This window comes from Cyprinodon tularosa, unplaced genomic scaffold (genome assembly GCF_016077235.1).
Source record: "Cyprinodon tularosa strain WSP-4 unplaced genomic scaffold, ASM1607723v1 ctg97, whole genome shotgun sequence".
NCBI classification, from domain to species: domain Eukaryota; kingdom Metazoa; phylum Chordata; class Actinopteri; order Cyprinodontiformes; family Cyprinodontidae; genus Cyprinodon; species Cyprinodon tularosa.
In genome coordinates this window covers 274,131-300,518 of record NW_024039751.1, presented here as the reverse complement: position 1 = coordinate 300,518, position 26,388 = coordinate 274,131, and the positions used below count along the sequence as shown (strand labels likewise).

At 37.9% G+C, this 26,388-nt stretch overlaps 1 protein-coding gene across 1 annotated transcript; it reads left to right on the top strand.

Annotated features, from left to right (window-relative positions):
* The first annotated feature begins 2,748 nt into the window (after positions 1 to 2,748).
* zmp:0000000991 (mucin-5AC) lies at positions 2,749 to 23,142 on the top strand. The gene is made up of 5 exons (XM_038275608.1): positions 2,749 to 2,886; positions 12,686 to 12,798; positions 12,885 to 13,065; positions 15,881 to 15,926; positions 17,474 to 23,142. The coding sequence occupies exons 1-5, from the start codon at positions 2,768 to 2,770 to the stop codon at positions 22,472 to 22,474; spliced, it is 5,460 nt and encodes a 1,819-aa protein (XP_038131536.1). The 5' UTR covers positions 2,749 to 2,767; the 3' UTR covers positions 22,475 to 23,142.
* The last annotated feature ends 3,246 nt before the right edge of the window (positions 23,143 to 26,388 follow it).

Genomic DNA, 26,388 nt, shown 5'->3' with positions numbered 1-26,388 from the left:
TTCAAATCCTACTGGCTGTAGAAATAAGAAAGCTAAAATGGTTAATTACCCTCATGGATTTGGGATCTTCTGAAGATAAAAACACATCTGTCTTACTTGAGAATTATCTTCTTTTTTCTTTCCCATTTTTAAGAGTAACTAAAAGAAATAGTGTCTGGATCATATCATACTTACTGTATACTTCAGGGCCAACCCGTGCCAAGTACAAAAACAGTTTTGATGCACTTTATCTGGTTTTAAAGGGTTCTATTAAATGTATATTTAGTGTTTGATTTCCCACTAAATACCTTACACTAAATTTGAAGTTTTGGGTGTTTTTTTTTTTGTTTTTCAAACTAATTTTTAACCATATTTCCCTCATAATTTTAATAAAACAGGTTTAAATCAACATCAGTCCCCTACCAGTCATAAAATTTTCCAGTTGTTGCTTCCTAAATTGGGCTGTGGCTGCTGATTACTTTCTCCCTAACAAGCGTTTCCTGCATTCCAGTGGAAAAGAACAGTGTGTGGAGGGAGGCAGGAAGAGGGTGCTGTTTTCCCTGCAAAGGCTCAGCTCAGAGATGTGAAGCCTCAGATCAGGTGGCGATGGAGGGTGTGGAAGCCATGAACAAAAACAAACCAAAACAGAGGAGAAAAAGGGCTATGAAGAATAGGTGACGTTTGTTACCATATATGGCAGAACATTCTTCAGCACCGTTTCTAGTTCAGATCCAGTTCAGGGCTGAGTGAGGCCTGAAGTAGATTTATGATTAATCGTACCCCTTCATGACACATTGAACTGACCACAGCAACACTTTTTTTTATTTTGGAGTTACAATAATTGGTTTAATAGAGAAAACGTGTGAATTTTGAGCTTATTACAGAAAAAATATGTTTAATAAATGTCTATCCAGATCTTTAGGAATTCTTTGTTTACAGTTTTTGATAATAGTATTTTTATAAAGCTTTCAAAATAACACAGAGTGAAAGATTATATATTGTATATATATATATATATATATATATATATATATATATATATATATATATATATATATATATATATATATATATATATATATATATATATATATATATTTACTAAATAATATAAATTCATTTTCTTTTTCTGTTCATCCAATAAATCAGTGGTTTACAGTATGGTTCACTCATAGCAGGGGCACAGGGCAAGGTATCAGCAAGTTGAATAAATGTTGTCAGGTCATTTAAAAAGAATTGTTAAATCCTGTTACACATAGAAAAAAAAAATCAATTAAACCTTCAGTAATTACACTGTAAATTTTAAGAATGTTATATTAAAAGGCATTCTGATTTAGTTTCTTTGCAATATGTCATACAGTTGACTTTTATTTGTTCGACTGTTAAAAAGGGTTGTTGACAGGGCCCATCAAGAAACCACCGCCATAGTCAATGGATTCAATCAGTGGTTTTAAGAAGCTGATTTCAAAATAAAAAACTTAATTAGGAATAATTAACGCTAAAGAATTGCCAACACTACATTTTAAAGATTCAAACCTGTGCTTTTAATAAAATATAAATTGTGCCTGTTTATGTTAAGACAAGGAGCCATTTACAGTACAAACAAAACAAGGTTTATGAAATGTTTTCCAGGTTTAGAAAAACAGAAAATCCATCAGTATTAAGAATACGTAGACCCAATTGTCTGAAAATACAGGAAATCTGAGGTACTGATAAAGAAATTGTGTACAGCATGGATATTTGACAACAAGTCCTACAAGATTTTATGTCTCTTGCAGTGTTCTTTTGTACCTGGTGGATTTATATTTAACTTAAAGTCTTATTAACCTGTACATATACATGTACATGTAAAAAGACATTTTGTGTGTTTTTCTCCCTTCAATGAGATGACAAATTATAAATGTTAATGTTACTAAATAAATGGAAATGAAGGTAAAATATATGTTGTAAGAGCAGTTATAACTTCATAAAAACTTACACTGTGACTAGCACTGGGGTGATGCAAAAACTCCTTGGCGGCTGTTTGCCAACACTGCAAAAATGTTCTGAAAATGAGTAAAAATTTCTTAAAATAACTTCATATGACTTGGAAAATAAGATGATCTGCCAATGGAACGAGCATTTTTACCCTTACAATAAGACAATTAGATATTATGCACCTTTTGGGAAATAAGAGACTGCAGTTGTTGTTTTTTTTCTTATTTTAAATGTAAATTGTCTTGTTCCATTGGTAAAAAATTACTTACGGTAGATAAAAAAATTTTGCAGTGTAATACAAGTGGTTTGTTGCTTATTAGCATCAACAGGCATCAAAGGGTTAACAAACATAAACAGTGATTTTTAGCCAAAGCATTTGAAACATTTCTTCTAGTCTTCTCTGGTTCTACTCTATTTAATTAACATATTGTTCATAACATAAATGAATTTATTAGAAGGTCAGATAAAACATTAGAGTTAACTTTTCCTCTACTGGTTTAGGATAGTTAGTAATTTCTATTTACAAAGTTTTCTCAGTGCATTACTAAGGGATGAGTTGGTGCTAAGAAAAGATCTGCAGGAGAAGGACTATGGGACACTAGGCAGCCACCTTTTCCGGCTATCTGTCCCAGCAAGTGTCTCCCCTGCGCTCACCTGTCCCTTTCCACTAATGTTGAACTTTAACCTGACGCTGCGTCTAGTTGGCCTTCGTATTTCTCAGTAAGTTCCCAGCGAATTCCGTTGTGCATTTTTAAGATTCTGTGCACTCCCAGTGAGAATGCTGAGGTCTTCTTGAACCGGTTAAAATAGGATGTCAACAAGTGACGCAGCAGAGCAGGAGCTTAGAGTTGGAGGAGGAGGAGCAGGAGGAGGAGAGGCTGCGAAGGCTCAGTGCGCCACAGCGGGATCTGCATGGACTACAGCTGCAAGGTAGCTGGAAACCACTTAAAACTCACTTTTACCAGATTCTGTGTTATAACTCTGTGATGCTTTGGCTTTTTATTCGTTTTACACACGATCCTTAGCACTTCTTAAAGCTGCGCGGCTTTTAGTAGCGATTCTAGACGGCTTTGCGGTGATGGTAGACGAGCGTAAGCGAATCCTGTTACGAAAACAGCGGATTTAAAACCTTACGGGATATCAGGTAGAAATATAAACTGTAATATAAAAAAATTAACTTTGACTGATTGAGTTTTTCCTTTAGATGAATTCGGCGTTAGAATATTTCTTCAAGCTTACTTCTTATAAGTTATATATCATCTTGGATGTTGTCCAGAGGGTTTTTACGCAGAAACAATGATTCCTCAGGGAAAACAACGTGTAAATTTGGATAACAATTGCTTTGTATGTAAATTTCGCGTTTAGATGAAAGTCATTATTTAAATTCCATGTTTGTTTATTTTTATTTAATTTATTTTTTTGTCGTGCTGTGTTGTTTTCTTAGCGTTCTGGTCCATTTTAGATTAGGTATAGTTTCGTTTAGTGCTGTTCTATGGAAGAGGATTAGGGCCACTGGAAAAATAAAAAAAAGTTTTAAAAAAGTTTTTTAATTTTATTTCAGTATTATTCTGAATTCTGATTATTCCAGAATTCTGACTTTAATCTCAGAATTCTGGCTTTAATCTCAGAATTCTCACTTTAATCTCAGAATTCTCACTTTAATCTCACAATTCTGGCTTTTTTTCTCAGAATTCTAGCTTTATCAGAATTCATTCAGAATTTTGAGATTAAACTCAGAATTCAGATTTTTTTTCTAATACTGAAATAAAATGTAAAATCCAGTTAACTTTTTTTTATTTTATTTTTTTTTTGCGGCCCTAATCCTCTTCCGTACTATTCTGTTATTATAGAATTTATTCAATAAATTCATGTTTCCTTTGTTCATAAACACTTGAAAATAACTGAAACTTTTGCTCCCTTCTGCAAGCGCACTTCAACATCCTAAAACTTTGCAATAATTTGATTTTTAATGAGTTACTTTGACTGCTACAGAGACATTGATTTAAAAAAAAACTGACAGATTAGATACATTAAAAACATCCCACACAGAGTTCATAGATATAATCTAAATAATCTAAATGTCTGATTTTTGTGATTGATGGGGACTTAATTTTTCTCTTCATGTTTATGTCATGACATATTGGATCATATATTCAGGTATTTATTTCTACTTTTACTTTAACATTGACACTTTTAAGTAATCTTTAATCTATTTATTGAATTTTGGCACTTTAACATACCCATACTCCAGTGTGGCTGCATGCATCCATGCATCGGTTTGACTGGAAGCATGAAGCAGCAGCATCGGGTTGTGCTACTTCAGGGCATAGTTGTTCGTGCTTTACCTGACGAGCTGGTACATGTTCACCAAGCTCTGCACTTCAACAATCTATATATGCACAATTACTGTCTGTGCACGTTGAAGCTCAAATGTATCTTATTCTCCTCCTAACTCCTGCTAAGCCGACATATAATGTATACCAGCCTAAAGTCTGCAAAACAAACAGTCTTTCTATACATCTAACTTGCAGGGAAGGTGTGGCAGCAGCAGAACAAGTCTCACTTTGTCCTGGTCCCCTTCTTTGTTGACACCTGTGCAAATGTATCACTAAACCATTAAGTGGAGACTCATTTGGCAGGATATTAAGCGGGATTTTAAGGAGTAAATCATTTGCAGGAGTTGAGCCACTGCATATGCTCGTCAGAGCCGAGCGCGCACACGCCCACACTTTAAGTTCAGGCCGAGTCCTCGCAGTTATGTAAGCCATAACTGGCAGCTTGCATACACACCCACAGAGAAGCTGACCTCATGGAGGAAAAAAGGAGGAAAACAGCAACATCTTTTAGGCACATAATGGTGCAGCCAAAATAAGCCTCTCAGTTACTCATCCGCTTACAGACCATCTCAACAAAGAGAGCTTCAGATGCTTGTCATGATAACTGGCTCTTTGCTTATCAGCTGTCAAACAACGGTGAAAGTTTGTTTTCCTCTGTTATAAACAGCAGGTTAAATGTCACTAATGGCTTTAGGTGTTTTTCTTCTCTAGTGTCTGAAACCACAGGTTTGAGTCAAAATTAGGAAAATCCTTTAGTTTTAAAAAAAGCAACATTCTTCAAGGTCTCTATAAAAATTATAATAATTTAAGACATAAATGAAGACAGCAGCAATGTCTGTGCTCTATTTAATAGAATAGAACAATGTTTTATTATTATTATTATTATTTATGCATCAATAAATAGTTAAATATGACATATAGCTGGTTTCCAAATTTTCTTGGGAAATTTGTGAATTTATTTTGGTTCTATTTTTTAGCAAAGTATGAATTAAAAGTATTTGTTATTAAGAAGCTGTATTTCCAAACTTGATTAGATTTCTAAAAATGAAAAAAAATCTGCATTTTTCCATTTCACTGTTTGAATCTTCATTATAGGATTTTAGTGGTCAGTATTCAGGATTCTGAGTCATTTAGTGGAAAAGGCCTCATTGGATCAGGGTTTTTAAACAGTGTTTCTGTCTGATCTGGTGGTCGTTATGATGCCAAGTTGAAATTTAACAAATGAAGAGTTTATTGATTGCATCTTTAAAGAAAAGATCTAAACAATTTCTGTGTTCTATGCAGGACTAATAAAGAAACTCTCGTGGCAAACAGAGTGTTTAGCATGGAATTTTTTCAAGTAAAATGAGATCATAAAAAATTTTACACCTCCCCCCCAAAAAAATACAAAATGTATGGAAAACTGTGGAATTTGCAAACAAAAACTTGAGAAGTCCAAACAATACAGCTGTTATTTTTTAGAAAAACACTGACATGTTGCTCAATGATCCATTTACAAATAGTCTTCCTGGTGAAATCCTGATCAGTGGTGCAGCAGGTGTTTCCAGGTCAAGATTCCTGATCTGAGACAGCTATGATCAGGAAAATGATCCTTATTCTGAAATAATTAAATTGTAGAAAATATTAGTGTCTTTAATAAAGTTTTTAAAATATATGTTTGAGGTTTTTAATTCATAATTGTCAAAAAAAGGAAAAAATAAATGACTTCCTGTTTCCTCGGGGCATCATTTTGACACATAGACCCATTCGTCTTACAAACTGTGAAAGGCAAGAGAACAGTAGGACACAGAAGATGTGTGTGAAAAAAGGACTCCAGCTATAAAGTTTCTCATCTAAATACGTCGATGTGGGATTCTGATGCTGATAGAGATCAAAGCAGAATAAACCTATAAGTGCCTCACATACAGAAAGAAAAACTTGAATCTCTCCCCATTAAACCACATCAGCTTTAGTCGCTGATGAAACAACAAACACATTTCTATACAGCCTCTGTTTGAGCTAATTATGCTGGTCTGGCCTTAACAGCCCACCACTGCTGGGACTTGGAACCCCCATTGGCCCATTTAGTCTCCACGGCAGTAAGAAAAGGTCAGAAAAATGGCATAATGGAGACCATTCACAAAGAATGGCTGATGAGCATCGGGGCCCTTTATCTCATCACCATTTCATCTGGGAGTCTCTAAACCTCCTGATACTTGTGCAGCTTTGATCTCACATGCACGCTTTAGGCACGTTTGTTGCACTGAGGTATCTTAATGCTCTGACGATGCAGGATTAATTAGAGAGATAAAGCAATTAAGCTCTCATGCCAGAGAAAGTGAACACACCCGTTGTGTGCTCATGTAGTTCCACCACCCAGAGGACCAATTAGGACAGAAAGGTGTCTCGCTTAAGGGGACTGTAGTCCCAGGACAGCGCTAATAATTACCTGCCCCGCCTTACATATTTGCAAGATGCCTGACAAGCAAACTTGACAATCTTTAGTGACCTTTGAATTATTCGGGTGGAGTCATTCTCTTATAAAGGACACGGTACTGATTAATTTGTATAAATGGCATCCTGTTCCACAATCCCAGAGTGGTTTTTTTTTCCCCCATGGAGCCCCCCCTCAGGTTTACAAGCATTAGTATCTTTGCCAAGTGACATTTCTTCAGATGCCTGAAGGAGAATAGGGCTTAAAAAATGCACCAAAGGTGTGCTATCCAAGGCCCTCACCCTCCTTCCTCACTTCCCTGTCTGTTCCTTGCTCTTATCTCTTGTTCCAGCAGGCTTTAGTGCAGATTATTCTTGTTTGATGCCAGTAAGTCACCCCTGAGGGCAAGGGTGTGATTCTGCTTTGTTAGGAACATAGAAAATAAGGCACAGGTATACTTCATAATGCTGCATTTTAGGCATGTCTATTAATAAGAAGGGAGTGATAATGTCCTGATTCTAATGTTTGATCAGGAGAGGTTGCAGAGAGTTGATGCACATGCAGAGGAGCGCTGACCTCTGCTGCACTGTCACTGCAGGGGCCAAGTTTGGCACAGCAGCTGCGGGTTGCAGCCGTTGTTACGCATTTGCAAATTTTCAGTGACTGTGTGAGTGGGCGACTCCGCTCGGATTTTGAGGGTGAAGGAGAAACGGTTTGGCTGTTACATAAGCTCTAATTGGTTTCATAGTTTCAGCGAGAAGTGTGGCTGTTTACCTTTGGCCTTTTCTTCAGACTGGTCCCATCCTGCAGACATTATGACTGCAGAGACATGCGGAGCGTTAATGATTGATGAGAGAGTCGGGATTTTTTCTTCTGATTTTATTTTTTAGGCTCCGGTGATAAACCAACACAAATGAGATTGCATTTCATCAGTACAGGAAATATATTTTTATTTTATTTGGACATTTTACTTCTACCGTAAACAGGATAAACAAGCAACAATTTCAGTTATCTTTCACCCTAAACGTATGGAAGTCATGTGGCCTTCCTGTTATCCAGCTTTCTAAAATCCAGCAATGTGTGTTTTAGGGCTGCAACTAACTATTTTGCAAAGTGATTAATCCGTCAATTCTTTTTTTTATTAATCAATTATAAATCGGATGGGAAAAGGTTTCTTAAAGATTTTGCACAGAAATTAAACAAAGTGAAGCTAAACCTTCCCCTGGAAAATTTTGAAATTTAGACTCTCTGAAATGCTATTTCTTGCATTTTTAATTTTTTTATATTGTACAAATACAGGAGAAAAACCCGGTATACAATTTGTCGTTTTTTCAGTAAAGGCTGTACAATGTATGCCTGTACCAATGCTAGCTAAAAGCCTGTTTTAGAACTCTTTTCAACAATTAATCGACTAGAAAAATAGTTAATGAATATTTCAATAACCAATTAATCTTGATTAATCCGATTCATTGTTTTAGCCCTGCTGTGTTTATACGGTTTGTTTTTCTAAATTGTACGGAAGCCCCAGAGCTCATCGGCGGTATAATTTTTCTCATGCAACACTCCCAAAATTATTTTGCTGCCAACAGAAAACATGTTGCTATATATTTTCTTGTCATATTATTAAAATATCCCCACATCATAGGATACTTTTCTTTCTTGGCTTATATTAAAGTATGTCTGCAGACAGGGTTTCTCAACTATTTTATTCGTAATGTTTGTGATAGTAGTTTGTTTTGTTTTGTTTTTTTTAGCCTTAACCAGCAGAACTAAACAAGCTGCTTTTTCACATATCTATGATTATCAATTCTAATAATAATTGGACTTCTAAGGCTACGTTCACATCGCAGCATGAAGTGACCCAAATCCAAATTTTTGGCCCATATGCCACCTGGATCTGATCTTTTCATGGCTGTCTGAACAACGCAGATCCGATTTTTTCTAATCCAACCCAGGCCACTTGGCTATGTGTTCCTGAATCCGATACGAATCTGATCTTTTAAAATGCAACCTGTGTCTGAACGGCCAGGTCGCATTCATCCGACCTGAACGCAATTTATACACGACAAAGGTAACTATTATGCGTCTTGCTACGCAGAAGCGGCAAGAAAAACAACAACCATGGCAGATGATGATGCGGAGAGCAGTATTTATGTTTAACCATATTGAAAAGATTGAGTTTTTATGGTTGGAAAAGATCGCTAGATGCGCGCCGGCACTACCATCCATGTTTATTTCCATAAACACAGAGCACGCTGGCCTGTGACGTCATTGCGTCCTCTACTGCACATGTGGGACACTTGCATTGTCTGACTGCAGTTCACACAGGAGCTTACATACAAGTCGCATATATTTGGAAATATGAATGGCAACGCAAAAAATATCGGATTTCACACAAAAAAAATCGGAATTGAGCATTAAGGCCTGTTGTGTGAACGTAGCCAAAGTGTCTTGTTGGGTGGGGGTTTGAGAGGACCCAAATGCAGAGAATGAAGCAGGAGGTGGTTACTTGCAGATTTAATAAACAAAAAGGGTAACAGAAGTAAATATCATAAAACATAAATACACAAAAAAACTGAGAACCAGGAATACTCACAACAATGAGCAAAGAAATGACGACACAGCAGCAACAGTGACTGAGCAGAAGGTGTATATATGGGAGACAGAAACAAAGACCAGGCTAATCAGCCGATTGGGAGCAGGTGTGAACAGAGGGAAAACAGGAAAAGCTTAAGAACTCAAATGCAAAAAAAAAATAATAACTAGAATAACACAAAATAGAAATAAAACCAATAAAAACTAAAAGATAAAACTTAAACAGAACCAAAACCATGACGCAGAGGGGCTGCAGTCCTTGTTTGTTATCTTCTGTATATTTTCCAGTTGTGTAGCAGTAGCTGTCTGCTTGTTTCCATCTTCATCACTGCAGCTGACAGAGAAAACATAACGTTTCCAAACTTTAGCCTTTAATTATTGTGGAGGAGGTGCTTAAGCTTTGGTTTGTTTCCAGTGCTCCATCATTGTCTGGTCACTTGAATTCACATGTTGAATTTTAAATCTTGTGCAGTTTAGACCGGCTCATAAATCCTCTGCATGTGCAAAAGTTTAAAACACTGCATTTGTTCAGTGCATAATCGTACAAAACCGAAAGGTCCATACAAAAGGGTTTCAAAACAAATGATATACCTGTTATTATTATTATTAATAATAATAAAGTTTACCTTCCATTTGGGATTAATAATGTATTTTTAAAATTTGCATTTAATTTAATTAGATGGACCTATTACTGAGAGCAAATATTCTGATCCAGTACTTTAGATTAGAAGTAATTAAGAGCTACTGTGAAACATAAAGGGAGTTTTTTAAAAGCAAATACATATAAGCTTCCATTTTACTTTTTGAATTGTCCAGTACATTGTTTTGATTAGCTTGGATTATTGTGCGAAACAAACAAAGCCTTAGTTTTCAAACCTAGTCCCACAGGATGTGAGTAAGCATCCTGACGCGGCCACAGCCTCTCAAGAGTTTGACTAAATATATAAAAAGTTGCATAATTATTTATGGTTTTAGAACAACCCAGACAAACGTGGCGACACATACAGACGTGGACTCAGTGAAAGAAACGCTACACGGGACGTTTGCTCATTTCTGCATTCATATGAGAGAAACTCATATGAAACTAGAGAAACTCCATTTTCAAAAAACTTATACTATGTGAGAAAGACTCCAGGCCTGCTTGAACTGTTTTTGGGTTGATTTAACTGACTGTGTTTGTTTACAATTCTTGTCTGATAACATAATTGATTATTGATAATTCTATTCAGTCAGGGTTTTGTGAGACAGGCACCGATCATAGCATCAAACATCAAAATTATATCATGAATTGACCATTGTTTTAGTGAACGACACAGCAAAAGCAAGCGTTTTTTAACTAAAATGGAAGCTAGAAAAGATAATGTTGGCAGAGGATGATGCGGGAATGCTCTTTAGAGGTTTTTAGGTTGTTCTTAAAAAAGCAGTTTGAATTTAGTACTAGAAGGACTGTTTCGTGGTCCTACATCAAGCGGAGACATTGAACAGCAGCATCTTTCTCTCACTGCTCTGCCGCTCTGTCTGCCTCAAACACTCCCCTGCTGTCATTTTCACCCTCTAGAAGCTAGCCTCTTGCTGCTCACTCACCATGGCATGCTTCTCCAAAGTAATACTGTCCTATTCTCTGGCAACAGAAATAAATTACTCAATAATACAATGCTTAAAATTGGTGCTCCTCATAAGGACCGGCTGGTTGCTGGTCGTGGCCGATCACAGGGAAAATCGTCCGATTGACCGATGCTGAAGTTTAATTCTAGTTGCATATTTTTTACATTTGCTTTTATTTTAACTTAATTGTTTCAATAAAACTCCTTCAGATGGAAACACAATTATACAATTCAGCTAATTTTCTTTTCATTTTGCTTCAATTTAAGACACAGTGGTACACAGGGTGCTTGTCACAACGACTTATTACATATGCAAAAGGAGAGACTCTTTGATTTGGTTTTATTACTTCTTTTCAACACATTCTTGACACATTTGACTGAATTGTGGAAATAATAAGATCAACTTTTATTTCCAGCTGGATAGAGGATTACATTTCTGGGTTCTATGTTTACAATGAACCCAAAACAAAAAATACTTTTACATACATTATTAGTATTGCAACATTTACCATCTTTGTCGCATTTTGCAGGTTTTGCTAATATTGTGCAGTTGATGGTCATGGTGATAAAGGAACACTTTATTGATCCCACTTCTGGGAAATTCACATTACAGTAAGACAAAATGGACATAAAAAGCCATGAAGACAGTAAAAGTGTCACAATATAAACAATCGATACTGATTTAAAATCTCATATAAAACAGATAAAGGCAATTAGAGTTGGGTATTATTTTTTTTCGAGCCATGTTAGAGAACATTAAAACTCTTCTCTGTTTTTTCCCCATCTGTTGAACCAGTGTACCCTTTCTTTCATCATCTTAAATATCAAATTAGCAGCATATCTTGTTTTTATTGCTTGTTTATATCAGATTATTGCTGATTTTATCTACCCTTGAAATTCCATTGCTTATTAATGGCATTATTGCTGTGTAAGCTTTAGCCGATAAAACTTTAGACTCAGTGTGGACTACATCTAGAGGTAGATATTTTAAGCATTTATCTTACAACTAAAAAAAATATGGAAACAGTTTCTAAGAATATATTATTTTTAATAAAACTATACAAAGATGTTCTTTATACGGAAGCATGAGGTGGCTTCACACCAGGAATGTCACATTTGTAAACCATCTCCTATAGATGTCTCTAAAATGATGAGGCAGTCCATAGTGCAGGAATTTGCTCCTACTTCCTTAATGGACTTTGCTTCACAATAATTTCAGGGCTGAGGTTATCTTTATTGCATATATTTGTCTTTTTATTCCACACTTTTACCTTCTAATTAACTTTCCATTTGTAGAGGCAGTCAGCTTCTTGCTTTGCCCTCCTGTAGAGGTGGGACAGTTTGTGTCTCTTAAACAACCTGTTGGCAGCTTTTCCTGCTTATGACAGCAGAGGCTTTAACACCGTAACATGGTTTTATTTATTTCAAATCTGCGCTACGGAAAATAGATTAATTAGTTCATTATTTTATGATGAACCAGTAGTGTAGCTTTATTTAAAATAAGAAATGAAAGGAAAAAAATACACTTTCTGTTAAACAATCATCATGTTTATTATTTATGTAGCCTTCAAGGCTGCTAGATTCCTTCAGCGCTGAGCGTGAACAATGTTCCAAGGAAAATAATCAGGCAAAACCAGTTGGTGGATCAGATAAACTAGAGGTAGAAAAACCACATCTAACTGAAAGGAACCTGCGGAGGCTTTTAATCTTTGCTTTGGAAAATCCTCAGTAATAATAGAGCACTCTGATTAATGTTTTGTTTTCTCTTTATATCTCATTAGTGAACACCGGGATAAAACCTTTGTGGGCCGATTCAGTCAAGAGAACCAGAATTGCAGTGAAACATCAGCTGATCAGCACCCAGCAGCATTCAGTCAGGAAGAGCTTGACGAAGGTAATGTTTGGATCTGACACACAATGCCATGAAAAGACAAAAAAACATGAGCTGGACTTCACCGTTCAACTCTAAATCTTTTGCAGTACTGACGTTAGCAGCTGACAGCCTCAGGAAGGACAAGGCTCATTATTATTGGGGTCATTCTGAGGTCCAGATTGAAAGCTCTGCTGATTCCATCTTCGTCACCAGCGTCTTTCTTAGACTCTCCGGACCAAAGCAGAGACCGGAGAAGACTTCAGAGCCATCAGCGGGTCAACATCCCAGGTATGGAATGTTTTGTTTTACAATATCTGCCAATAAAGGTTCATTGAGCCATTTAAATCACATGTTTTCTATCATTTAGTCAAACAGTAACTTTAAACCTTGTTTTCTCCCCCTAATCTGTGATGAATTACCTGCTGCCAGTGAGCACCTGGAAGGTCACTGAGAGTCTTAAAAGTTAATACTAATCACTGGAGTGGGCTATTTTGTTATTATGATTTTCAAAAATATCATGGTAAAACTCTTAAAGTCGTAGAGAAATCATATTTAACTTTCAAATCCTTGTGGCTTAAACATATAAATGTACTCTTTATCAGACCATATTGTCCCAAAAGTTTAAAAAATTTCTATTAAAAAAAATTCTCACTTAAAATCAGTTTTCTTCCCCTTATTTTATTCAGGCTATTTAATTATACGTCAGCTTGTACACCTAAATTCAACCAATCATATATCAACAGTCATCTGTCAATCAAATGTTTTCAGTCATATCATTTTATTCACATGTCGCCGCTAATATACGCAACTACTGAAATAATAAATAAGAATCGTTTACTTTCCCATTGAGTTTACGTCCCAGTGTTCACAGGGATGGACGTCTGTGAACTGGCAGCGTTGCGAGGCAAGGGCTCAAACATGTACGGCTGTAAGCCTTCTACAGCAAACCAAGCTTCTGCCGCCCTGGCGTCCTCTTCCACAACAACTTTGTTCCCGGTTTCTTCCTCTAAATAAAAAATGTTTGACGGAGGAGACTCGTCCACGACCTCCGACACAAAACTCTCCTCCTCTTGCCTGTTTCCGCTGTCCGTAGTGTTCCTTGACAGTGTCTTTGCTAAGTGCTACTTGGTGTTAAATTTAATTTCCCATTGGGAACCTACTAGCATTAAGTTGCTAACTGGTTAGCAAGATGGTTCAAAGACACCGGCCACTACCAAACTTGCTTGCCAACCTTTCACCACAACAATCCCGCACCCTTGCTAAACGACTAATCACATTCACTTTATTCACTCGTGTAAAATCGGGCACCACTTGGGAGAATTCGGTAATGCAACGGTTGGAACAGCCGCTTCCCGACCACTTTAAAGCTTTCATATGTGGACGCACTGTATATACTGTACATATCCCATGCACCTTTTTCTTCTTTTGGCACCTTCTTCTTCTCTTTTTGACAATTTGAGCTGATGTGAGGAGTACGTTTCTCCACTGTGAGATCATTAAAGTCAATTAATCAATCGATAAATCAACTTTGAGGCATCTTTCTGGAAATCTAACTCTACATTCTTAGATTTCATTTGTCAAATAGCTCAGATCCCTAAGCTGTATTCCACTGAAAGATACTCTTTGATGATGCCGTGGACTCTATACACACTTTCATTTTTCAGATGCATGACTATAAATCATACTAGTCATAGTTTTTTTTTTTTGTGTTTCCTGTTTTGCCAATATAGCTCTGGGAATAGATGTCCCAGAGCTAGCTGATAGTTCAACAACTTTGCTTTCACAAGCAGACCATTATGAATGTTGCCATAAGGTTCCACTTGATACTTATATATGAACTATACTGAACATTATTTAGTGAGTAAAACCGTATACTACAGAGATGGAAAAGGAGGTAAGAGGAAAGAGTGCATAAAAAGAGACAACAGATATACAGTAACCCTTAGAAGTCTGCTCCACATAGGTAAAGAAAACAGGGAACTTAACAATAGCAAAAACTAGACATAGTAAACAAAAAGAAAAGCTCAGAGAGCAGCGGGAGTCCCTTAGACATCTATGTGTGTTGAAGGCAAGTCCTATGGTGATAAATCAATATTATTCAGGGTGGTATACTTCTGTTGCTGCAGCTTGGTATTTAGTATTATTAAGTATCCGTCAACACATGGAAACAAACTCTTGTGGTATGTATGCATGGGCTTGCTCGTGTATAAATGATTTACAAAGCTTCTTTAAAGGGAAAGTATTCTTAATAGCAGGTGTGGGCGGCCCCAGACTCACACTACAGGGCCCTGGATAGAAGAAGAGGCGACACAAGCCCCAAATATTCAAAGGTCCCCCAGATCACTGGGACACAAGGAGGACAGGCATAGGGACAAAGTTTTATTTAAAATGCATCATATGTGGAGCTCTGTACATTTGCTCGTCACAGTGTGAGGAGAGTGTTGTAGTCAAGACCAAGAAGTACCGAGACCAAGACAAGGCTAAAACCCTATATGGTCTTGGTCTTGTCTCTGCACTCCTTGGTCTCAGTTGGTGTGGTCTTGACTACGACACTAGGAGGTAAATATAACTGCGATTAGCTTTTCAGCTTAGGTACTGTGTTCTACCTTCACTTTTACCCTCTTCTCTTTTTTGTCTTCTGTCCACCCTAAATCACATTAGACTGTTATTCCCTTATATAGACATCTCTAATACAGGGTGTGTGTGTGTTATTGTTGTTATACTTGTGTCCCGCCTTATATTAAAAGCTTTGAAAGTGCTCGGCTGAGTGTGCATTCTGTACAAAGCCGGAGTTCATCTGACTCTGGGAAAGCTGTTTAGAGTAGAACGAACGAGGCGAGGAATGCCGGCGATCCTGTTGATCAACATTTTCTTCAAAATTGTTGGACATGTTATGCATCTAATGTTGTGGTTAAAAACATTACAGTAGACAAGGGAACCGCTGGGTGTGTCTAGCAGCATTTAATTATTGTTCTAACAGTTGTGCAGATTTGCTTGCTGTTGTTAAGAAAAACAAAAAAAATACTTTTTTCTCTCTTTTTTTAATAATTAGATAGAGTAAGTATTTAATCAATTATTTCTTCTGTGTCTTTCTGGTTTTCAGTTTGTTTGACCCACAGCCAGCTGAGAACAAGCACAGCACCTTGCAGGTAAAGTATATTTCATCACAACCAATTACAGATTATATTTCCACATTATTCGTAATGTTCCCACTCTAATCATGGAGTGACTTCAATGCTTTCGGTTCTTTAAAATCAGGTGACTGTGTGCTTTGTTGGGATCTTTGAGTGACACTTAAAAACATTTTAGATTGATGATTATTTTAACAGTTAGAAGAGAGACAGGGTGTGTTTGTGCTTTCTTGTCTTTGGAACTCTCTCATGCCTTTCACAATAACCTGTTTGTCTGAGCTTCAAACTCTTAAATAGCGATCTCATGGGAACAAAACTTTAGAAAACCTCCTGCTCATGTCAGCGTGATATTTAAAATTCTGATAGCATGTTTCCTGCTGTAAAAGCCTGAGAGATTTCTCTATTACTGTTTAGGAATTTGCATTGGTAAGATAAGATAAGAGTAAGTTGACTTATGAAAACAACTAGGCCGTTCTGAAACATTGATCTATCATAACTGTAGTTAAATATAAACTACCTTGCAAAAGTGTAATTTCACTGAAATATTTTTAACATGTCACATTACAACCACAAACTTTATTGTATTTTATGCAACAGACCTATGTAAAGTGGCACATAACTTAAGAGTTAAAGAAAAACGTTACACATCTTAAAGACATTTTCACCAATAAAAAAAATCCTAATTACTTCATCTTACATCCTCATTTATATTCTGATATAAATAATCTGCCTTCATAAGTCACCTTTAGCAAACATTCTTCAACAAAAAGAAGAGTGGAGAACTGAAAAAAATCACATAACAGAGATGTTTAACACTGGATATGTTATTTATTATATTGGATATTGTCACGTAACTCTGGGTCAAAACAAAATTAAACATTAAACATACATAGCAAACTATGTAATGCTGAAACTAACCCTGTATCTCAATCTGCTCACAATGAGGCGTAATGGTGGGAGCATCATGCTATGAAAAATGGGGAGTTAATTTGATGAAGGTTGTCTTTTCTATAAATTACAAAACTTGAAAAGTCCTTTAAGGGGTTGCATAAGACTTGAAATTGGTGCATGGAAATCATCCAGTTGTACAGGGGTTCCAAGCATACAGCCAGAGCTAAAAGAGAATTAATTGATTCAAAGCATGATGATGTTATATAAGGAAATGATTAAAGACCAGATCTAAATCTTGTTGAAAATCTTTGACAAGACTCGAATATGTATTCTTTTTTACAGATGCTCTGCATTCATTCTGGTTGGGCTTTGGTTACTCTGCAAAGAAAAAGGTCTTATTAGATTAAAATATTTAGATCTTGAAAGCTGGTTTATTGTTAGGCCTGTAAAGTAATGACTTAACTTGCTGAATGCAAAAGCTTGCTAAACGGTCTAGCATCTTAGCTTTATAATAAAATTAATGGTTGTAATGTGGCAAAAATGTGAAAAGTTTAAGGAGTGTTTATGCTCCCCACTGCGTTTAAAAAGGCAAACTACACAGTATATAATTTGTAAAAAGAAACATATTGCAGCTATATTCAGGCAATGGCAATAATTTTTCTGTATCTTGACAGGTTAATGGGAAATCCTCATCCTCCCCTATAGAAGAAACCAGCTTGTGTCCATCTTCGGAGACTGTCCCATTATCCCCCAAGAAGCCAGAAGAACTCAGAGCTTTTAACCATGATCTAGGACTTACCAGGAACCCAAGCAGAACTCACATTCTTTCTAAAGACATCACTGGAGCATGTGAACACAATGGATTGTGTAGACCTCTATGTGAGACACACCCAAAACATTGCCTTGGATCTTTAACTGGAACTAGAACAGACATAAAGCACGAGACAAACCTTAAAAACTATTCTCCTTTTGGGAACCTTTCTGATGAACCTGTACCCATGTTGTCTTCCACCATGGTGACAGTTCTGGCTTCTCAGTGGAGTAGCCGTCTAAGACGGACCAAAAGGTTTGATGGATCTGGATATTCAGAAGCTCAGGTGGATTTGCAAGAAGCAGCAAATACTTTACCAAATCAACAACAAAGTGTCCAGGGGCATGTGGACCAACATGGTATAAAGAATGTACTGACACATGGGTGCAACATTCCAAGGAGAGTCCCGTTTCTTAGCTCCAGGAGTTATACAGTTGGCTGGTCAAGTAAAAGTGATCCTTCAAGCTTGGATTTTACTACTAGAAAGGACATTATTCAGACTGTTTCTTTTGATTCGGGTGCTTTAAGCCCTTCAGCATCTTCTGCAATGCCCTCGTCCCCCCTCTCTCTTAACTTGAATGAAACGAGGAACCCCCAAGAACGACAATCTTCTCTTAGCTCAAAACCAACAACTAGCACTGTTCTTCTGTCTTCTAGAAGAATCAATCTCAATGAAACAAATTCATGTCAAGCTCCTGTTGTCCCTGAGGTAAAGCCCACCTCTCTGAGCAGTTCTCACAATAGCAATGGACAGGAGAGATCAAAGACTCTCCTCTCTCCCTCAACTCTTTCTAGCAGGACAGTTAGAACTGGGCCAGTTGTCAATCCAGTAGGTTCAAGTCACAGAGAGAATAAGTTTTTATTTCTAACTTCACCAACAAACAGAAGTATGAAAGAGAATCCCTTTACCCAACAGTCTCAGCCAGTACACATGACCCAGACTAGTTTAAGATCTTCTGAAGCTGCAGCACCGGGTAAAAGTAACCTAGAGAGGCACCAGGATTTTGAAAATGCAAATATTGCAAACTCCCTCCAAAAGAACCCAATTTCTACAACCAGATACTTTCATTATGATCTCTCTGCACCTTTAAAAACATACACTCCTCCTAGGCGAACAGACATGAAATCAACTCACTGGTGGAAACAAGTTTCTCAGGAAAGCAGTTCTCCCCTCAGTGTGAAAAACAACATAGGCAACAAAAAAGACAACCTAAACACAAACTATCTAAGTGCTACAGACAACAAAAGGCTGGCTAGTTATACGCAGAATAACAGCGATAACAAAAACACACAAGAGTTAGTTTGCAAAGTTAACACGAATCTCTCTTTGAAGACGCAATCAACTGAATCAGAGCAGGCTGCCACCCAACAGTATGGCTTAAATGTAGACAAAAGGGAACCACAAAAGCCTCAGAGTATGCCTGACTGTTGGTTGCCTTCTAAACTTAGCACAGTTCCAGCACAAACGAAACTAAGGCACACCAATGCTCCAGACAAGAATGATGAAAGAAATACTTTGTTTATAGCACATGAACCTGCCATGACCTCCAATCCACCTGCAGACAGCTTTGGTAAATACAATGGTTCCCCACCCAAAACCACACTTGCTAGTACATCTCAAAACAAAACAAAACTCCCTCATTATCATGAGTATACCAGCATTTCCAGAAGTCAGCCTTCTCTTTCTCAAACAACATCTGAACACTCCTCCGTCTCAAACACAAAAAACACATCTTCTTTCCAGTCTGGTCAGTTTTCATCTAACACCAATATTTACTCCTCTGCAGGACAGACATCTGTATTTACCAGTAAATCTAATGTCTCACCTCTTGGCTTTAAAAGAGGTTACGTCTTCCTTCCTAAACCTTTCTTCTCTAAACCTGCGACCAGCCTTAGTCCAACTGAAAACACAAACAAAATGAGAGCCAGCTCCATATCCGCCAGTCCAACCACATCTTCTGCTACCCCCCAGCATAGTCTGTCCACCCTAAGCCCTCCTGTCCCTTCCACCATTACATCTCCTGTTTCTATCACTGCTTCCTCAGTTCTAACTCCCCCTACAACCCCTGTAAATCCTAGTCCCACCTCAGAAACTTCTCCACCCAAGTTAAAAGGCATAGTTTACAACAGTTTAGAAAGAGATCCCAAAAAGAAAGGTAAAAGAGAGAGGCGGGTTACATGGCAGGACTCAGTAGATGTAAAGTGTTCAGAGTCAGTCAGTGTGGACAAGCCAGATCCTGTCCAGGTCCAATCAAACTCTCCAGCCCCCACAAAAGTCTCCCAAGGATCCCCTATCTTCTCATATCTACAGTCAGGTATTGCAGAAGGGGGTGGATCTCCTGTTTATGCCTCTGACCGAGGGAGCTTAAAAACAGAAATGGGAAAAGGTGGGAATTTTCGCTCCTTCTCAACTGATTGTGTTGAGGTAGAGACCAGTGAGCATGACAAAAGCAAGCATAAAGTTGGTGATACTATGATTTCTGACCAAGGAAAAAAGGGCCCAATTACAACCAAGCAGGAGCCTACGCTATCAGTAGAGTCTGGTGTAGTTCAGCGTCGTTACTCTTCTCCCCTTTCCCTACCTTCTGACTTTCTAAGTGGTTATAGACATCGCTATAGCACCCCACCTTACTCTTCGCTCAAGTCTACTAGGCAGACACAAGGAGAGTTAAAGACCTCACCACAGATGTTTGTTGTTTCCCAATCATCTCCACAGCCTTCATTAAATGCTGAGTTGTGTGTTTCCTCATGCAAACCTCATTTGTCAACCGTCCAGACATTTTCTATGCCCCTCCAAATTGAAAGCCCCAAGCAAGAGAATTTAATAGCCAATGTTTCAGACACCGATGGGGTCAAAATTAATAACCCTCAGAACCACACCCAGGAACAACCAAATAACCAAATACACCTTCTTGATAACAGGTTTCATGTAAGCTCACAGTCTCATGAGGATGATGGGGAACACAGCTTTTCTTCAACGTATGTAACTGAAACACTAGTTTATGGAATTAAACCTAAAGCAGATACAGCTACAGAAACACCAAGGAACACCGCACCTACATCTTCTCAACATAACACAAACCCTTTGGTTTCTGTGAATACAGAATTTGATCAACAGTCTCACTCAGTGCAGAGTACGGAAAGAGTTGAACAGTCGTGCATGCTCACTAATAATAGCTGCAGTGAAAGTAGATCAACAAAGAGTGAACCTAGTCTTGATGAAACCAATAACACAACCACAAAGGGGAGTGTGCAGGCTAAAAATAGGTTTTATTCAGTTGAGATTAATAATGAGCAGATTCCTATGAAAAGCCGATTTAGCTTAAAGAGAAGTGTCAGCTCACCAAGCTCTAGTTTAGCAAAGACGGACTCGGAGCGGGTAAAAAATTACAACAAAGTGGACCAGATGATCAATAAACTGAAACAAAAATTCAACCCGAGACGGGCTGAGGATGAATTGCCCTTCCCATGGAAATGGAAGCGAAATTCCCTAACACCTTCTGTCAGTGGATCAAGCGACATTAGTGATGTCAGCACAGACAGTGCCAAAACCCTGGAGGACCAGACACAGGAGAAAGAGACGTTGCTAAAACATAAAGCTGTCAAAATGGTGGATACTAAAAGAAAGACTGACAACAGATACACTCTTGTGCAAGCACCATCAGTTGGAGAAACAAAGGCAGGAAAAGATTTGTCTACTTGTTCAGAAAGTGTTGTTCAAGAAAAAAAAAGGGATGATCCAAGTTCTTGTGCTATACCTCAAACTAAAATGCATTTGACAGTCCATGGACCAGATGAACAGTCGAACGCAGCATTGGACAACAGGGCACAGCAAACTTCTACAAGCCAGTTGCTGTCCTTCTCGAATGATAGTATTGATGGGAGCCACAGTCCTAATACTATTTATCCAAATCAGTGCAAGAAGTCTACACCCAGCCCTAGGAGTCCCTTCTCTCCATTTTCTTCTCTCTCTCCTGTTTCTCCATTATCCACTGCAGAAGTGTTTGATGATAATGTGTTCTATAGCCCAAAGCCTCCTCGCCGCGGGGAACCCTCATCTCCATTTCAGCCTGGAGAAGGAATCAGGTTAGGAAGTTCAAGAAGGAGCCGGGCATCTACTGGTCCACCAACTCCGAGTCCAGGAAAGGATAAAGAACCTGTCCCATCTTCTTATGCAGATTTAAAGTATGGCATTGAACCAGGGAGAACCTTTTCTGTAAGCTCTGTCCTGTCCAGTCGACCTGCACGGCCCGGACGGATTTCTACTGGAACCAGGTTCATGAGCGTGGGTGATCTTTCCCAGCGAGCTTTGTCTTATGCCAGTAATGGCAGGGAGTTATGTCAGGATACCACCACTCCATATGAGGAGGGACCATTTCATTCCCAGCCTAATTGTGAACCTCACATGTCATATTCCGCTTATGATGCTGGAAAGTTGCGATCCAGATCCCTTCCTCGATCTTTGACTCAGTGCTTGGCAAAGTGGAGCTCAGGAGTTCCCCCTTCTCAGTCTAGCACGGGCAATCCCTCAAGGCCAGGTCTTGCTCGCAGCCCCAGCATGAACATCTGTCACTTTTCATGGGATACAGAAGGTCCACCAACCCCTCCTCCAACCCCTCCCCTCTCACCAGTAACCAGACGCATGTCCAAAGCTCCCAGTCTTCCGTCCCCCGTCTTTACCAGCTCACCTGACGCAGTGCACCAAGCAAACAGCCAGTCGTCCAGAGCGCTTCGACCCTCCATAGGCTACGTATCCAGCCTCGACACTTTCGATGAATCCTCAGACAGCAGCTCTGACACAACAACAGATGATGAATATTACATAGACTCAGATGGGGATGACGAAAAGGAGACAGAACTGTAAGAAAAACCTAGAAAGGAAGATTTAAAGAAACATTAAACTAATTGAAAAAGACTGGCAATTTTTTTCATTTACTTCTTTTTAAGTTGACTTGTTTTTCTCCTGCTGGGAGAGCTGCATGGTCTTAAAATGTGTGTGTGCGTAGCCATGACAGGAAGGGGTATTACTGCATTACAAAGCAGATATGATCAGCATAGTTTTAGGTACAATGTACAGTATATTGTATTTGATCAAAGCTCAGTAAACTCTAAATGCCAAAAGGTGATTGATTTTAACATTAAAGTGTTGTGGCATGGTTGAGGTGTCCAGTACTTCTAAATATAAATATGTGGTTGTTGTTGTTTTCAAAAGAACAAAGCACTCAGTAAATTTAAGGTTTTAGCACAAGCTCTGTCTTCAGCTTTGTATTTCATCCTGCAAGGTGACAGTAAGTGTAAAGTTTAAGTGCACTAGATGCTGTTATGTGAGGTTTCATGATCTTGATTTTATTTTGTAATAGAAGGGAGAACTGTATTTTCTTAAATATTTGAAATGTTTGTAAATATAAGAATTGTACACTGGAATGGAACTCATTAATATTTTCCGGCTAACATTCTGCTTTTATTTGCACAATGACAATCCTAAATCTTAATATATCTGTTTTATAAATAAATCAGACTTTTCTAACAAAGCTTTTTGGCCTTGCGGCATTATTTATGTTTGGGTGTGTATGATTTTCTTCAGTTTAGAGTCAATAAAATTTAGGTGATTGTAAAGATTAAGAAAAATAATGCCTAAGGCATGATTCCTGTTTGTGGATTTCCCCCTAACCAGATGAATGATTGAGTTTCTAGGTGCCACCTACTTTTAAAACTGTACTGTCGATGAAACAACCTCCCAACATACAGCTGGTTTCTTCCCGTCATTGCTCGTTGTGGCAACCAGTACACTGCTGTTGTCACGGTTAGATAAATGATCCTTTGACCTGCATGGTTAATCAAAAATCCACTTTTGGTGGTGCTGTACTTTGTGCCTTAACTTTCCAAGATGCTTTGACACCAAGGCAACACATTCTTGCTCAGATTATAAAGTCATGACATCATCTGGGAAGGGCATTGCTGCTTTACAGCATATGTCATAGTCCTGAATGAACTGCCTTCACATCTGCTTTTCCATTGTGCAAAGCAGTCTGATTTAATTATATATATATATATATATATATGTGTGTGTATTTAGTTCCTATTAAGCCAGTTTCAGTTCAGTTCAATAGCTTTTATTTGTCCCAGTATGGGCAATTTTTGTGCAGTAGTATTACACCTCTCTCTCACACACGTTCACATTTCACAAATAAAAAAATAAAAGAAGAAACATAAAATATTTTAAAAATATAAAAGTAAGGTGGATAAAAGAGATAAAAGAATATGTGCAGTGCAGGGGATAAATGAGAGCATAAGCCTATATGCATCCAACATATGGCTATCTGCTTTTCCTAGTAGAGTTTACCAGCTGAACAGCAGAGGGAATAAAGGAGTGTTTGTAGCTATTGGTCTGAGCTGGTGGATATTTAAAACGGGAACCAGAGGGTAGAGACTGGAATTCCTTATGTATGGGATGGGTATAATTATCCAAGATGGACTCAGCCTTCCTAATTACCTGAACTTCATACATTTCAGTTATGTTTTTCTGCTGAACACCCATGATCTTACTGCACACCTTAATAATCTTAGATATGGCATTTTTGTTCTTTACATCAAGAAGAGCAGATGGCAGAGAAGGTAAGTATGGACTCTATAAAAGATCTATAGAAAATGGTCATAGAGTCTTGTCAACCTGAAATCTGGCCAACTTTCTTAGGCAGTATAAGCGCTGCTGCCCTTTCCTACATAGCATGTCTGTGTTGCTGTTGAAAGTTAATTTGTCATCTATAATAGACCCAGGATATTTATACTGATGAAGAATTTCAATGTCTTGCCCGTAGCAGTAGTTTTTTGCTTTTTATTTTTTATATTAGCCTGTGAATTTTTTTCTTTGGACATTGAAAGCTTTTTGAATCCATTTAACAAATATTTAAGCATTGAAAAACATAAAGAAAATAAGGGAATAAATAAGCCAGTGTTTTATCAACCTTTAAACATAATTCTTTAAGAAACATCGATTGTTCAGAAGCATCAGAACACATTATAAGCATCAACTTTAAGAAGGTTTTTGGTTTTGTTTAGTCACTTTCAAAAATGCCCAAAGCTTAAGGGATTTAAAGCAGTACTTTTCTTTTACATGCATGATATTAGTAGCATGGATTTCTCAAGTTCTTTGTCAGATATCTATGACCTGCTTTGAACTGTTTACAGGTGCTGGTCATAAAATTAGAATATCATGAAAAAGTAGATTGATTTCAGTAATTCCATTTAAAAAGTGAAACTTGTATATTATATTCATACATTACATACAAACTCATATATTTCAGATGTTTATTTTGTTTAATTTTGATGATTACAAATGACAACAAATGAAAATCTCAAATTCATCATATACGAAAATTAGAATATTGTGAAAAGGTTCAAAATTGATGGCCCCTGGTGCCACACTCTAATCAGCTAATTAACTCAAACCACCTGCAAAAGCCTTTAAATGGTCTTTCAGTCTAGTTCTATAGGCTACACAATCATGGGGAAGACTGCTGACTTGACAGTTGTCCAAAAGACGACCATCGACACCTTGCACAAGGAGGGCAAGACACAAAAGGTCATCGCTAAAGAGGCTGGCTGTTCACAGAGCTCAGTGTCCAAGCACATTAATAGAGAGGCGAAGGGAAGGAAAAGATGTGGTCGAAAAAAGTGTACAAGCAAGAGAGATAACCGCACCCTGGAGAGGATTGTGAAACAAAACCCCTTCAAAAATGTGGGGGAGATTCACAAAGAGTGGACTGCAGCTGGAGTGAGTGCTTCAAGAACCACCACACACAGACGTATGAAAGACATGGGTTTCTGCTGTCGCATTCCTTGTGTCAAGCCACTCTTGAACCACAGACAGCGTCAGAAGCGTCTTGCCTGGGCTAAAGAGAAACAGGACTGGACTGCTGGTGAGTGGTCCAAAGTCATGTTCTCTGATGAAAGTAAATTTTGCATTTCCTTTGGAAATCAAGGTCCCAGAGTCTGGAGGAAAAGAAGAGAGGCACTTCATCCACGTTGCTTGAAGTCCAGTGTAAAGTTTCCACAGTCAGTGATGGTTTGGGGTGCCATGTCATCTGCTGGTGTTGGTCCATTGTGTTTTCTGAGGTCCAGGGTCAACGCAGCCACATACCAGGAAGTTTTAGAGCACTTCATGCTTCCTGCAGCTGACCAACTTTTTGGAGATGCAGATTTCATTTTCCAACAGGACTTGGCACCTGCACACAGTGCCAAAGCTACCAGTACCTGGTTGAAGGACCATGGTATCCCTGTTCTTAATTGGCCAGCAAACTCTCCTGACCTTAACCCCATAGAAAATCTATGGGGTATTGTGAAGAAGAAGATGCAATACACCAGACCCAACAATTCAGAAGAGCTAAAAGCCACTATTAGAGCAACTTGGGCTATCATAACACCTGAGCAGTGCCACAGACTGATCGACTCCATGCCACGCCGCATTGCTGCAGTAATACAGGCCAAAGGAGGCCCAACTAAATACTGAGTGCTGTACATGCTCATACTTTTCATGTTCATACTTTTCAGTTGGCCAACATTTCTATAAATCCTTTGTTTTTATTGGTCTTCAGTAATATTCTAATTTTCTGATATGATGAATTTGAGATTTTCATTTGTTGTCATTTGTAATCATCAAAATTAAACAAAATAAACATCTGAAATATATGAGTTTGTATGTAATGTATGAATATAATATACAAGTTTCACTTTTTAAATGGAATTACTGAAATCAATCTACTTTTTCATGATATTCTA

What these genes read in the sequence shown, in the direction of transcription:
- zmp:0000000991 (XM_038275608.1), top strand. Translation starts at nt 2,768, where the DNA reads ATGTCAACAAGTGACGCAGCAGAGCAGGAGCTTAGAGTTGGAGGAGGA. An exon ending in GCATGGACTACAGCTGCAAG is followed by an intron (nt 2,887 to 12,685) that starts GTAGCTGGAAAC and finishes ATATCTCATTAG; the next exon opens with TGAACACCGGGATAAAACCT. An exon ending in TCAGCGGGTCAACATCCCAG is followed by an intron (nt 13,066 to 15,880) that starts GTATGGAATGTT and finishes TCTGGTTTTCAG; the next exon opens with TTTGTTTGACCCACAGCCAG.